Source organism: Rutidosis leptorrhynchoides, chromosome 1 (assembly GCF_046630445.1).
Source record: "Rutidosis leptorrhynchoides isolate AG116_Rl617_1_P2 chromosome 1, CSIRO_AGI_Rlap_v1, whole genome shotgun sequence".
NCBI classification, from domain to species: Eukaryota; Viridiplantae; Streptophyta; class Magnoliopsida; order Asterales; family Asteraceae; genus Rutidosis; species Rutidosis leptorrhynchoides.
Window position 1 is genome coordinate 142090070 of NC_092333.1, and position 15099 is coordinate 142105168.

General features: G+C 34.3%; 3 protein-coding genes across 6 annotated transcripts; 2 read left to right on the forward strand and 1 right to left on the reverse strand.

Moving 5' to 3' along the window:
* The first annotated feature begins 2158 nt into the window (after positions 1-2158).
* On the forward strand, positions 2159-5663 carry LOC139865869 (soluble inorganic pyrophosphatase 1-like). 3 transcript variants are annotated; one of them, XM_071853974.1, is made up of 10 exons: positions 2159-2292; positions 2393-2445; positions 3254-3440; positions 3540-3568; positions 3708-3773; positions 4156-4263; positions 4426-4491; positions 4609-4729; positions 5087-5168; positions 5324-5663. In XM_071853974.1, exons 3-10 carry the CDS (start codon positions 3263-3265, stop codon positions 5364-5366), a joined length of 693 nt encoding a protein of 230 aa, XP_071710075.1. In that variant the 5' UTR covers positions 2159-2292; positions 2393-2445; positions 3254-3262; the 3' UTR covers positions 5367-5663. The 3 variants fall into 3 exon arrangements, with proteins under 3 accessions (XP_071710075.1, XP_071710086.1, XP_071710081.1); XM_071853980.1 differs by having other exon boundaries at positions 2185-2292; positions 2401-2445; XM_071853985.1 differs by lacking the exon at positions 2393-2445 and having other exon boundaries at positions 2182-2292.
* Positions 5664-7201: 1538 nt separating this feature from the next.
* LOC139865889 (uncharacterized) lies at positions 7202-9578 on the forward strand. The gene is made up of 2 exons (XM_071853993.1): positions 7202-7929; positions 9269-9578. The coding sequence occupies exons 1-2, from the start codon at positions 7295-7297 to the stop codon at positions 9273-9275; spliced, it is 642 nt and encodes a 213-aa protein (XP_071710094.1). The 5' UTR covers positions 7202-7294; the 3' UTR covers positions 9276-9578.
* Positions 9579-10067: 489 nt separating this feature from the next.
* LOC139865894 (uncharacterized) lies at positions 10068-13688 on the reverse strand. 2 transcript variants are annotated; one of them, XM_071853995.1, is made up of 3 exons: positions 12017-12318; positions 11067-11450; positions 10068-10639 (listed from the first exon to the last, which is right to left on the reverse strand). In XM_071853995.1, the coding sequence occupies exons 1-3, from the start codon at positions 12035-12037 to the stop codon at positions 10235-10237; spliced, it is 810 nt and encodes a 269-aa protein (XP_071710096.1). In that variant the 5' UTR covers positions 12038-12318; the 3' UTR covers positions 10068-10234. The 2 variants fall into 2 exon arrangements, with proteins under 2 accessions (XP_071710096.1, XP_071710104.1); XM_071854003.1 differs by lacking the exon at positions 12017-12318 and adding an exon at positions 13201-13688 and having other exon boundaries at positions 10069-10639.
* Positions 13689-15099: the final 1411 nt, after the last annotated feature.

Consider the following 15099-nt stretch of genomic DNA (forward strand, 5'->3'; position numbering starts at 1 on the left):
TGTGCACTCCACACTTCTCCAAACTTGTTCGATATTTATCAAGATTATTTTGGTTACAAATTAATCCCATTACACTTAAATCATATTGGTGACATAGATCACCAACACATTATATATTGTAAGTATATATGTCAAAGAATGTTACATATAGTTATCGTTTTGATAACTTAAGTTAGTGGTCTCAAAGTATACTTATAACTCATTGTTGTTAGTTCATAATGAAATGTTAAACCATCCTTAAATCATGTTAAATATGTATAGATATGTACATATACATAATCGTATAATTATCGTGTGTTATATAGTTCGTGATATCATCGGTCAAATTGGACGGTCAATCGTTGTGTGAAACTCTTTTCAAAAACATAAGTCTCAACAGTTTGAATTGCTTATCATGTTGGTAAGGTTTATTTTATGTAAATATTAATCTCATAAGTATAAAACGATCGAAAAAATCCGGGTCGTTACACAAAACGATCAAAAGCATCTATGGGCGGGACGGGGGGTTGGGTTCTAATCGTGTTTGTGGCAATGTTAAGCAGAATACAGTGTGGCGAAATATAATCAAAGTGGGTGATGAATTGAGCAAGATCGGCATCAACATGAAAACTTTACTAAAAAGAGAGATTGGCGACGGCAATGGGGTCAGTTTTTGGTTCGACCAGTGGGCAGGTTCTTTACCTTTAAAAGACACATACCAGCGACTGTTTAGACTAGAGAAACAACCTTCGATTTGCATCAGCAGCAGGGTGACGTACGACGACAATACATGGGCTTTCAATTGGGAATGGACACGAGCACTTACAGGCAGATTACATGGGGAAATAAATAGCATGATCGATCTCATCAAAACAGTTTCGTTATCTGGAAGTGGCCCAAGTAAATGGAAATTCGTGGGTGACAAAAGCGAGTCGTTTACTACAAAATCAATGAGCAAACTAATAGACGACAAACTTATTCCAAGAGAGGCCAATCCAACGACAACCATCAAGAATAATCTCATTCCGTTAAAGATTGGAATCTTCATATGGAGGGTACTAAGGAAAAGAATCGCGACAAAAGACGAACTTGATAAGAGGGGAATCGACTTGGACACATTATTATGCCCTATGTGTAATGATGTGGTTGAGTCGGTAGATCACGCCATCTATTCATGCAAATCCGCTAAAGAAATATGGATTGGTATATTTAAATGGTGGAATCTTTCCCTCTCATCGGGTCTCACAATTGAAGATTTGATTAAAGGTTCGGGTTCGCTAATAATACATTCGAGCATGAAGAAAATTGGCAAGCGGTCGTGTGGGTCACATGCTATTTGATATGGAAGAATAGGAATCTCAAAGTTTTCAAAAATGACGTTTGGGCTACTCCGAAGATCATTAGTGAAATACAAGTGAAATCTTTCGAATGGATTAAAAATCGTTCGCGGAAAACCTTCTCATCTTGGCTCCAATGGCTTGTGTGTCCGACAAATGTGTTGGGCATCAACCATGATCCGGGTTGAGTAGATTTGGATAGATTGTAATGAAATCGTATCGTGTACTTTTGTTTTCTCGTGTTTCATGTATTTGTAATTCTCGTGTCCGGTGCTAGTAGCTAGTTCGGCTACCTCACCAATTGTACATTTTTTACATATAAATATATAGATAATTTGATTTTCAAAAAAAATATATATATTTTTTGTTCGAAAACAATAGATATGAAATGAAGGGAGTAATAAGCTTTTTAAATAAAAAATCACCAACATGATCATGACACTAAAATTACTGACTTGTTTAATTAAGGTAAAAGTAAATTATGATCGAAGAGGAACAATATTTTTCAAATAAAAAATTAAATTAATTTTTAATTAGTTCATACAAAACGTTGTTACGGAGATGATTTTTTTTTTTTTTTATCCAGTTGTATAGGTGATCCACAGCTGGGACCCACCACCGAAATCCACCGTGTCACATACACGTATCTCATTCTCATCACCTAAAACAAGTATCTCCTTTCGATTCCATTATTCCATTCCTCCATACAGCATATAAATCCCTTTTCTTTTTACTCTTTCCAGTTCACAAACAATTATTTCCACACCACTTATCGCACCACTTTATATACATTACGTATCAAAATTTGTACATCAATCTGGTAACTCAACATTTTCCTTCGTGAAGAAGTCATACTCTTGAAACGCGTAACACAGAAACTATGTTTGCTTTAAATGGCGAAAGATGAAGCAGAAAGCGGGAAACCACAACAATAACAACAGCGTGAACCTTCCGCTTTACTTTCTCTCTCTAGAAGGTACGCTTTCTTACTCCAACTATACTTACATGTATCTGTATCTATATGTTTAGCTTTATTCTTACGCTGTTTGATTTTGCTGTTGTGTTTAAATACCTAGATCTGCAGTTCATTTTTCTCTGCATCAGGTTCATAGATCACTAACCATTTCAGGTTCGTAATTCATCTACTTATACTTGAAGTTTGATTTTAGTAGTTTCGATGCTGTTATTTAGCTTATTCATACACGTTAATTTGTATAACATGTTTTGAATTTTATACTTTTAAGGTTTATGATGAAATTTGCCCTATTTGTGATATTGTGAATATGTGAAATTGCTCGCGTTTGTGTGTGCGTGATTTTATGTCATTAAATCCTGCCAGTCTTTGTAATTTTCACGAGTAATGTGAATTATATATTTATATATTTCTCATTTAAAAAATGAGCTCTGAATTTGATTCTAAAATGTAGGATGATATTCACAATTAGTTGTTATTATGTGGTTTTTGGGGCGATAATCGATATACTTATGAACATCGTATGTTTAATTAGTTCTGCTTTTCGGTTTTCGCTTTTAGTTCCGCGAGATCTGGATTGTCTGTTTTAAGGTGCCTTCACAGTCTATATTTTTCATATGGAGACCTATGATTCTGTTCGTTTGACTCGTGAATATCTTAATTACATTTCTGTGGAACTTCATAGATATGTGAATCGTTCTGGAACTATCTGATTGCTGATATTGCGAATGTTTAGTTGAAATCGTTTGTTGAAATGCTAATTTTGTAATTTGTATATCTGTAACATTTGATGCCTGCACAACTTGATCCATACGATCAATTTCTTACACCAAACTGTGGTCCCTGTAGTATTTTTGGCTTGACTATAGTTTTCTGAGTTTGTGAATCTCTTAAATCACTATTTGTAGTAATCCTTTTGTTCCTGTGTAAACTTTTTCATTTATTTTAACGGCTAAATGTACAGATTGCAGCAATGGCTCCACTGATTGAGACTCCAACGAATGAGACTCCAGTGATTGAGACTCCAAACAAACCGGTTGACTCACATAATCATCATCATCATTATTCACATGCTCCTCTTAATGAAAGAATACTTTCATCCATGAAGAGAAGGTCCGCTGCTTCCCATCCTTGGCATGATCTTGAGATAGGTATTTTATCTAAATCATTCTTTCATTATATAAGTAAAATTTGTTAATGATGCAGTGATATACATATAATCGTCTGACTTGGGTAATTATGTAATGCAGGACCAGGAGCACCAACGATATTCAATTGTGTAAGAATGTCAAATAATATAGATCCAAGTCTACTATACTGAAATCAAATATAATCTCACATAAAAGTCATGAGAACCATCTATATGCTCATGCTGATGCAAAAAATTTATAGTAATAATACATGTCTATTTTTTGCAGGTGATTGAAATTAGCAAGGGGAGCAAAGTGAAGTACGAGCTTGACAAAAAAACAGGACTTATCAAGGTAAATGAAGACAATAACTGCTACAATGAGCTAGATGTAGTCATGTAGAGATGGTATAGTATAGGTCAAAGTGGGTCAAGACTGGTAGGGCTGATCCGAAACATGCACAATTCATACACAATTTGGTTTGTCAATACACTGACAAAAGTTATATTATTTTAGTACTAATCTGATCTTTTAAATAAATTGATTTAGAAGGTTTTATGCATTTAATATACATGATGGTCAATTGTCAACCTGTTTTACCCGATCTATTTTAGCTGCTATTTACATGTTACAGATAAAAACAACACGAATTTGACCCATTCATAATTAAATGGGCCAAAGTCATCTTAGTTACATTCTCTAAGTCCGTGTAATATTCAACGTGCACTTTTATCAGGTTGATCGTGTCCTATATTCATCAGTCGTGTATCCTCACAACTATGGATTCGTCCCTCGTACTCTCTGTGAAGACAATGACCCGCTTGATGTCTTGGTTATCATGCAGGTATGTCACACAATCAAATGCTTTGATTTCATCTGCTAGTAATTATACTTTCTGATTCAATATAATCACGTGTGTTCTGAAGTTCTTTTAAAAGTTGTTAACTTTTCATATCAAAATGTAAATATGATAAACTTATAAGTGGTGATTTGAAAACACTGGCAGGAACCAATCCTGCCTGGTTGTTTTCTTCGTGCCAAAGCAATTGGTGTCATGCCCATGATCGATCAGGTATTATATTATTGTGTAAGAATCACAAAAGCAAAAACTCTTGTTTTGATGATTTGATCAACTTTTAGTTATTTAATTTCTCGTTTTTTGGGCAAAAAAATTTCTTGACATAATCAGGGAGAGAAGGATGATAAGATAATTGCAGTCTGTGCTGATGATCCCGAGTACAGACACTACAATGATATTAAGGAGCTCCCACCACATCGAATGGCTGAGATCCGTCGCTTCTTTGAAGACTGTAATGTTTCAAAAACTCAATTATCTACTTATCTAATTATCTAATTCTCGCGTAACTATCTTTGGAGGTGACACTTTTGATCCATATATCTTATTGAATTGGTCTGAGTTGGGTTGTGTTTTATCTCAACTTGTTCAAACTGGTTGAAAGTTTGTCCCAAAATGCATACCTATTAAATCTTTGCTTATTATCGTTGTGATCATAACTAACACATTAGTATTCATAGGTAAATGGACCAAAAGTGTTTGTGAGTGAACCGAACCCACACATCTTGCCATGTCACAAGTATTGTGAATTTGTATTTACTTTGGATTTATGAAACTGTAAATAATCTTGTTTATCTTGACAACAAATTAGATAAGAAGAATGAGAACAAGGAGGTTGCCGTCAATGATTTCTTACCAGCTGCTGAGGCTATTGAGGTGGTCAAACATTCTATGTAAGTAGTCTCCTATAATCTTTGTATTTCAATTTTGTCAGTTTAATTAGTATCTAAAAAACATTCTGCTGATCATATAATGACTTACTATGTAAACGAAATATGAGTCAAACACAAACTAAATGTAACCTTGACCCTGTTTTTGTAACTTGAAGGGATCTGTATGCGGACTACATTGTGGAGAGCTTGAGGAGATAAAAGATATGTTTGCTTCATATATATCAGAAAATGCTGATATAAACTTTTGCAAATTCTATATTTTGGTCAAACCTTCACACTGCCTTTAATATGATAGGGTGTAATCGCTCATCGTTATAAGATGATGATGATGACGACAACAATGAAAGCTCAAGAACACAAGCTATTGTTACATATATTCTATTTTTTCTATTATTTTGCATTTGATTTGATGTATTGACTATTGACCAGGTGTAAGGGAAGAAGTTTTTTGAAATTTGATTAAACTGTTTTTGGTTGAATTGAACTTTTGATATATTGACTATGACTATTATTTTAGTCGAAACCAATGTTGTGCTGACCATAACAATCCCTGTGTAAATTTATTAATTGCGACCCTTTCCTCTATAAGATTACCATATGGGTCTGAAGAGGCTTGCAAATATCAGATAAACAACAGAAGTGCAAAACATGTAGCTGGACCGCTGGCCATAGACTAAATGTGCCAAAGTCGTGTACCAAAACCGCTTCTTGCTTTGTCTGTATGTAAATGCCACTTTTAAGATTAAGAATAAAATAGCTAAATAATTATGGTGAAATCACATATAACTCATGGTTATACAAGATATGTTTATCAATAAAATGGAATCAATGAAGACATGACATGTACAATTACATTTTTCTAGTGTTCTTGGTTGCGTAAATTAAAAGAGAATCATTATTCGCCTTGTGCAGATGGGCTTCCAACATCAATATTTGGGTCTGACTCCGATACCATAAAGAGTTTAATGAGCCAAATTCAACCCCAAAAGTTAACTAAAGGGGATGAGGTACCCAAGCTATTACAAACTAGTTAATTTTTAGTCCACTTCCGATGTGGGATAACTACCCAACACTTCATGAATGAGTTTGTTTGTTTGTTTGTTTGCATTCCATCAAAAAATACAGCTTGAGAAACCATCAATGGCAACAGGTTGTCGGCCAATGCAGTATGTCCATTGTATATATATTTCATCGTTTTCAAAATAGGGATACCATATTTACTTTCTCATACTATATGAATACGACCCACAATTAAACAAGCAAATAACAACAAATATTTATCCTTACCTCTAAAGCTACTAACTACTATCTACTATTACTTCATAAGACCATGGATAACAGAGCATTTGTTGCCCCTATACCGCCTACATGGCGTGAGAAACACCCCACAAACGCCCGGAATGGAGCGTTTGTGGGCGTTTGTGGTGTGGCGTTTGTCGGCAGATCAGGGAGAAGGGAGAGGGCATGACAATGAGGTGACAGTCCATGATTGGTTCTGAATATTTTATCTCTCCAACTTTAATTTATTTACACCTCAAATACCAATCAAATTTTATCACATCACTCACAAACACCCTTACAAAAGCCCCCCATTACAACTCCCTCATTCCCCCTGTCATGACCATGTCAGCGGCTTGCCCCAAAAAGTACACCATATCCACTCCACCTCACAATCACATTATCCGTGGTTTAATGTAACACACTAATTTTCATTTGATTTTGAGATAAAATGTAATTTTAACGTGTTGATCTTTAGGGGTCACGCAAGTTTTCTTAAGACTTTTACATGAATCTCTTATGTGTAGTTGATTCACGTTGAATAACGATCTATCAAAGAAGTGTGTACAGAGAAATTAACATATGAAAAGCCAGCCAAATGAAATGAAATTTCAAATTAATTAAAAATCATAAATAAAATTTCTCAATAACCAAAACCGCACATAATAGAATAATCTAAGGACCACTTTGAAATTTTACAAATTGCGCTCAAGAATTTTTCAGGATGTATCAGTTTACATAGACCTGATAAACCCTTTACCTTCCATCAGGCCATCATCTCCTCAAAAACCCTAAAATATTTAACGCAAATACAACAATTAAAACCCTAATTTTAGCGTTTCAAAAAGATGAGTTCTTTCACAAATACATCAAATATCGATAACCTATTTCTTCAAACCCTTATGGGAAGACTTCAAATTCGCCCCCAAAATCCCTTACAACCCCAAATTTCGCCCCTATTTAACCAAACCCTAGAAGACCTTTTACTGGATACAATCAACAACATCTCAGATACTGATACTGATCATGATGATAACGATGAAAGCAGTATTAGCAACAAAACCCAGCTGGCAAAAGAAGAATCAAAGCTTGAAAAGGAAATAATTAAAATAATTCTCAGTGGAAAAAGTGAGGAAACCTTAAAACCTAATTCGGGTCAAGCTGTTTCGATTTCGGAACACCATATTTGTGTTGGGTATCATGTTGATTCCGGGTCGGAGTATCGGGTTTGGGAATGGCATGGGCATATTATGTTGTTTGATGAGGAGAATGGGTATAATCCTGAGTATATTTATGGGAATTATTTTGAGCGATTGAGAGTTGTGAATGGGAATGTTAAGGAGAGTGAAAAGGTGGTTAAAGGTGCTGAAAATGATGGTGATAATAAGGAAGATAAAAATGTGAATTTTGGTTTGAAGGATTTGATCGGGTCGAGTGATGATTCTGGGTCGGGTCGGATACTTCATCGCAATATGAATGCCAGGTCATCATGATTTATCAATCTCTTGATCCCACTACTTTTGTTCAAGTATATTCATTAATATATTGTTGCAAATGAAGCATATGAAAATTGCAAAAGAATATGATAGAAACAAGTAGTACAGCTTATAGTTTGACGAACATAACAAATCTAGGTTTTATATGGTTTGCAGGATCATTTACTCTTTAAAATTTCATCGAAATCATCGACTATTAATCATGTCTTTTGCGATTGATATATTCATTAGCTTGGATGGTAACTAGGGTAGTATATACTTAATGGTCTATCTAAGGATGTACATATGTATCTAATTGTTAGACCTTTTATGCCTACAAATTTGTTGTAAGCATATACTAACAGAATAAGAAAATAACATGGTGTTGAAGATTTAGTAGAGCTGGCTATATTAATCCGTATACATAATAAGGGTTTATTTACCTGTTGCAGGTAAAAATTTTAAGTCTTGATTGTAACGGAATGAGTCAAATGGATCGAATGGGTTTGAAAGCGACTCAAACTGTACATGTACAGAGACTCTTAAAATGCTTATTAGAAAATAATAGATTAGGTAAACATTGATGGTTTTTTTAATAATAAAGTATATTTTTTGAATCATATATTGGTAAGGGTGACAAAAGATGTTAGTAGAATTGCAGGTTAACTCAACCCAAATCAACCCAATCCAACCTCGCTCATTTGAGCCATATCAAAAGTTACCAATTTCAACCTGTTACCTAATCTAACCATTTTGCCACCTCTACGATTGCTTTATTTTTATTCTCCACATTACTGTTGTCGTTTGTACAAAAATATCGTCAACGTGTAATTTAAAGAGCGGTGATGAGTTTTCTTATTTTGTCCTTAATTAGTTATTGCCATGATAAATAGGGAAGATTTAAAATAAAGATAAGATTAGTTACTAGTTTAATGTAGGTGACCAACATTGTATCGCTAATCACTAATCGACACTAATTCAATAATCAAAATTAATAGAAATTCAAAATTAGCAAGGAATAGGATTGGGAGTTGGATTTTATCAACAAATAAGGACATGAGGTAATATAAAATTGTAAGTAAAGTATACTTAGGTAATCTACACTATTAATTTAGGTTTTCTATTGCTCTTTTTAGTAATTATGATACATTTTCCTGAAATATATCTGTTGTAACTTCTGCACTTCCATATTTTGTATTGAAGGTAAAGGGTAAAAATGATATTGCTGTTGTTGTGGTAAAAAAAATATTTTGTTGGTAGAAAGTAAATGGGATAAAAAGAGTAATATTTAGCTGCACTTAGCAACACAAGTATAATCTGCATCCTAACATCTGATATAATTTGCAGGGTGTAGACAGACAGCTTGTATCAGACAATTGTGGGCCATCTTTCATCACAGATTTTGGGGTTTGAATAACACACCTTCTAAGTAGGCTTCTAATGCAAGATTAAGATTTTGATACTTCATGAGCAGCAGGACTATATTGTGTTGTTATGTCCATAAACTCATTTGTAGTACTCAAAATGCTTAAAAGAGTGTCCCTATCACTGTTGATTTGTATCGAAGCTTTATGTGTTGTCTTTCTGTAATTTTGCTTATTTGTCGAAAAAACATGTGTTCAAATGCACGTTGCATTGATATAAGGTTGGCCTTTTTTAACCGATTTTTGAATAATGCAGATGTGGTGCTCATGAGATGCATGATTTTAACGTTACTTGTATGTCGTTTGAAGAAATCTTTTGCTTAAACGTCTGTATTTGACTTACAATCTGTTGTGAGTATTAGAGAAAAGGGTCAGAAACGGTCATGAATACTCATATAGGCCGCGTACATCTGAGTAAAAAAATACTCTTCTTCCGTAGGTAGTCTGAACTGGAAAATATCTATCCGTTTACCCTTTGTTGTAGTATCAAAACCATATTTTTAGCTCACTTGACAAGTAGACTAATGTTCTTTTATTAAAGTTCTCTAAATGTTTGGTCCTGTGCTGGAAACTCATTGCTAGTTTAACGAAGAATAACGGAAGCTTCAACTATAAACATCCCATCGCTACAATCTTTCGCCTTATGGTTCACAAACAGCTTGCAATAGTAAGAATTGGGTAGTTAGAATTAGGTTAGTTTATGAAAATAAATGCTTAGCATTAGTTTAAGATTATTGTCAAATTTGACATTTTGTTTCATAGAATATAACCAATAAAACTTCCAAAAAGCAGTATCTACAAGTACAAAGAAGTATAAATGTCAAAAGATGTATTTTATATTTACGATTGTACGAAACGAATGCCCGTTCATTGCGCAAAGCTAGGTGGCCTATGCAACGGACGAGCGATTAAAGCTTGAGCCATATCGATTGATAAAACTACTTCTGCAGTATAATTCTGGAACTGCGAGATGGAAGTCGATCGAACTTAGCTGCATCTTTGAAACATGGATTACTTCTTGTTTGTGTTCGCAGAGTTTAAAACCTGCGGTTTTACGAACTTGCTTTTTATCTTTACCTTTACTTCCTCTTGATGATTTACTCCCGGTTTTTTGCTTACTCTTGTACTTCTTATTACTACCATGTTTACGAGGCTTGTTGAATGCCATGTTTAATGACGGAGCGGGAATTGGGTCGTAGACATCTGGGGCCCACTTCACGGTCAGCTGCTTAGGTGGAATCACTCCACGTTTCTCACGACTACCTTTCATGGCAGATACAGGCTTCGAAGGGTTCTGAAATAATTTTTTAAGGGATCGATAGTCAGTATTGAACATTTAGCGGACAAAGTACAGTATTAAACCTCACTAGCAACATATCTTGGATGGTCAGGGAAAAAGGGTCGAAAATGGTCGGGGATAACCCGGTTAGACCGGGTACATCAGAGTAAAAATATCCCTCGGTAGCCTGAACATGCAAAACCTTGTCCGTTGGCAATTGAGTAGTCAAATTCATTTATGTTTAAAAATTCAATGTGTCAAATGGGTAATAATCAATATATATCTATGCACAATTTACCAAAAATCCGTGCACAAGGAACATATATACTCAATATATAGATAATCGATTTATATTTAAGAACAGTTACCCAACCCGCCCAATTTACAGCATATAATATATGCACAAATTACCAAAAATCCAAGAAAAAAAGTTAATACTCACAGGTAGAGATGGAGTACTCGAGCAATAAGGAACAACAGATATATTATCATTATTATTATCATCAATTGTTAAAACTTCACCGGTTACAACATTAGAATCATCGTTTATTTTCTCCTTGAGTTTGCCTCCTACAAAACTTGTACGAGAGGTATTTATTCGACTCTGATGATCTTCTTGACGTTCATCTTTCATTTGAAACACACATTTCTCTGAAACGCATTCTGCATCATCTTTGATATTTAGAAACTTGCTCGCTACATACGCAAGTCCATCGACAGATAATTCACCCGCAAGTTCGTAACTGGATTCAAGCGTGGTAACATCCATACAGAACCCATGATAACCAATGCGAGAGCAAATGTCCATTTGCATATTAAAAACAAGCTGCAGATGTAATATAATAATTTTTATTATTTTAGAAATCGAGCGAATACATAGATGATAACAGACCCGAAAGATTTTCTACTACTTTCAAAACAAATATCGAAGGAACAAAGTTTCTACAGTATTAATCTCAATTTATAGAGGACAGTAGTACTAATACTAATCCAAAAACCAGCTCAAATACAAAACAGAACTCTAATTGCTATCTAATTCACCTAATTAGTAATTACCAAACTACCCTTAAGAGATTATAAAGTCAAGTATTCTAACATAAGTGTCCACAGTCTTTTGCAAGACTCCAAATTTACAATGTAGTGATAGATACAAAAATAGTGAAATATATGGTCTATATGGGAACTCACAAGTGCAATTTTTTTTATTATGTTTTACAGAATCAATTTTTTTTTTTTTTTTTTTTTTTTAATAAAAACATGTATGATATAACTTCACTCACTATTACACATTAGGATTATAAGGTGTATCTTTGGTAGGGACACCCTAACCCTGCGTTTCCTTTGAAAACCCACTAGACCCACCCCCGAAAGAGTCGGATGCCGGAAAATTACCTCCACCGGGTCCCCACACATATGACAGGAGTAACCATCATCCCACTGCCACAAGAGTTGTAAATTCTTGCCGCAAGTGGGGATCGAACCTGCGCCATTTTCAGGATCAAGCTTCCAAATGGCGGGTCCCAGCTTCTAAGGTACCGGGTACCACTGAGCTATTGCTACATTGGTACTACTACACGTTATAGAATCAGTGGACGAATTATGTATAAATGTCAAACAAATTACTAGTTTTTGATCTTTAAAAAAGTACTTAGTCACTGAAACTGTGGAACAAAATCTCTTTTGAAAAGGGTATTGCATTCTCAATGCTTACCATTTGAGCTCCCGTTAAATGAATAAATCTACATATTGAACATTAGTACAATACCACATTGATTTGATTTTCGTGTTTAATGTATAACAAAAAACCACATCCAAACAAAAAGATAATGATAAAAAAACATATGCAAAACTTAGAAAATTATATAACATCATTGATATTAAAATTTATTATTATTTCTATTGAAATTGTAATCTCCATCGAGTCAGGTATATGAGGCGGGTATACGGGTTTGTATCTAAACCCTTCCCCGGACCCGAACCCGCAAAGAAACTTAAAACTATACCCATACCCGGCCCTAGACCTGCATATCCGAACCCGAACCCGGCCCAAAAGTGTCGGTATTAGAGTTTTCCCATCGGATATGAGTCTCTTTGCCATCTTTAACAACAGATATGCAAATGTGCTAAATGTTCCCCACAGTATAAAATGATAGAACTTTTTTAGGCAGGGCCCAAAGTTATAGGGTCATAATATATAGGGAGATTGAACTTAGGATCTTTTCAAAAGATTTCGAAACATCCAACCATCAAGCTAACCTTTGTGGTTAGGATAATAATTGAATTATGTCACCATTAACACTGCACATATAATTTTTTTTACCTATCTTAGGTACTACAAAGTCAAAATTGCAATCACAAATTTTCTAAGTTTCTAGGTTAAGCAAAATAACGACTAATCTACCCTTAACATTTGGCATTACGCATTAATCATTGAGCATTAAGCCTCATACCTTCCAAATTCAGTTCAATTTAATATTATTATTAATATTAATTAATAGTAATATCAATATTAATCAATATTAATATTAATATTAATAAAACACAAAGTATAACAATTGCTATAAAAAAGATGTTACCTTATTTTGCCGCTAAAATCAGAGATTCCAGTCCAACAGAATTATGATGACGACCAATCAAAAAATCCGGGAAACTGAATAAAGAAGGATTGGATAATAAAGATTAAATTAAAATACGCTAATGATGAGGGATTGATCGTTAACTAAGATTACCACGACGATCACTTTTATAAACACTATAATGTTTTTTCATACGATTATAACCAAAACAAACATTATTATTATCATTATCGGGTCGGGTTAGTGATTCGATAATTGAAGGCACCGAATACATTGTTCGATGCTCTTCAAATCCTAACTTTCTTACAAAAATTAACCACCAAACCCTAAAATTATGATCGATTCAATAGAAATTCGAATTAATTGAAGATGATGAGACAAATTCAAATGGATATGAGACGCATTATTATTGATTGACAGTTTGACACGAGATTTGTATAAAATGGTTGCAGGAATTTGAGGATGGAAAGAAAATGTTATGGTAAAATGAGCTTATATCTAAATTTGGAAAGATATTTGTGTATATGAAATATTACTGTAAATTATAAAGAACGGATAAGATATGTATTTTTTTGGTTATATAATTTTGATTATTTGCAATCACACATTCACTTTAATTATGTCACCATCATCATTTTAAACATGCAAGTGGTTTGAAATAAAATCAAAGAATATAACAGCTTCTTTTCACCGTAGATATTCATTAGTGAAGTTTGTTTAACCCTTTACCAAAAAAAAAAAAAAAAAAAAAATTTGTTCTAGAACTCACCTTAACTGAATTGCGTAACGTGAAACTCGACAACGCGAAGCTAAGCACGTGAAATTTAGCAACGCAGAACCGTAACTAAATTGAGAAACGTGAATCTAAATTTTGAAAACGTGAACGCGGATTGTTAGCTCTTCATTACTCATTATTGCAGTACGGATACCGTGAATAGCCCAGTTAAAGGTGAAGATCTCAAAGGGGTGGCCCACAATCGATCCAGATGTATTTGACTCGGATATGGACCAAGTGAGTGAGTTAGTGAGTTGAGTAGTGAGCGAATACTTTAGAGATAGAGTATCAGCTCTCATTTAATGATTCCTGTTTTTTCTTCGGAATGACATGAGCATATTTAACTTACAAGCAAACACTATGGTTAGTGTTGTTTATGTGTTTGACTGTGCTGACGAGTCATTCCATTCTAGGCTCGCTAACATTGATAGTTAGGCCTAAGCCTCTTTAAGCCTTATTTGTCAGGCTTACGTGGCACATTGATGACACATGTACCCACTACCATTGTGAGGACTTATGTGAAGTAAGTGCCTTGTACTGGGCTTACGCGTAAAGCGTAAACAATGTCGTGGACCGTGACGCGGGGGCGACCACTGAGTATTTCCGGATTTGATCTTATTAACGGTCCAAATGATGACGTCATCTATACGTCATTCGGGAGCCATTTGTCGGATTTTGGTTGTAGTACCTTCCTTTTTTCAATTACAATACGTCGATAAACGGTCGTTGACCGGTTAACGGGTTTTTTTATGTGAGATTTGGCTAAGTTTTTATGGTAACCGGATAGCATATCTGATAGGTGTATCATTATATTTTTAAACTCATAACCGATCCAAATAGAGTTTTATAATTCGGGTGCAATCAAAAGTTTGAGTCAGATACATAATAGCCAACTTGTTTAACCTCAACCCTTGATTGTTTTCTAAATCGTGAAACACTTTTTTAATTAAGTATTTCGACTACAAGTCATGAGTTGCACGAAAGATAAGACAAGAAATTAATTTAAGTGTAAGCAAAACAATTCAAATTAGAGCATTAGTGTAAATGTTTATGTTTCTATGTTTTCGTATGAGAGTATCATTTTTTTCTGAAGAGAAAAACGCTTTAATTCGGTTAAAACTAAA

Excerpts from the sequence above, each read along its gene's own strand:
- LOC139865869 (XM_071853974.1), top strand. The coding sequence starts at position 3,263 with ATGGCTCCACTGATTGAGACTCCAACGAATGAGACTCCAGTGATTGAG. Across the intron at positions 3,774-4,155 it reads AAAAAACAGGACTTATCAAG|GTTGATCGTGTCCTATATTC; the intron begins GTAAATGAAGAC and ends CACTTTTATCAG. Across the intron at positions 5,169-5,323 it reads GAGGTGGTCAAACATTCTAT|GGATCTGTATGCGGACTACA; the intron begins GTAAGTAGTCTC and ends TGTAACTTGAAG.
- LOC139865889 (XM_071853993.1), top strand. The coding sequence starts at position 7,295 with ATGAGTTCTTTCACAAATACATCAAATATCGATAACCTATTTCTTCAA.
- LOC139865894 (XM_071853995.1), bottom strand. The coding sequence starts at position 12,037 with ATGTGTGGGGACCCGGTGGAG. Across the intron at positions 11,451-12,016 it reads TGTGTGGGGACCCGGTGGAG|CTTGTTTTTAATATGCAAAT; the intron begins GTAATTTTCCGG and ends TTACATCTGCAG. Across the intron at positions 10,640-11,066 it reads CGAGTACTCCATCTCTACCT|AACCCTTCGAAGCCTGTATC; the intron begins GTGAGTATTAAC and ends AAATTATTTCAG.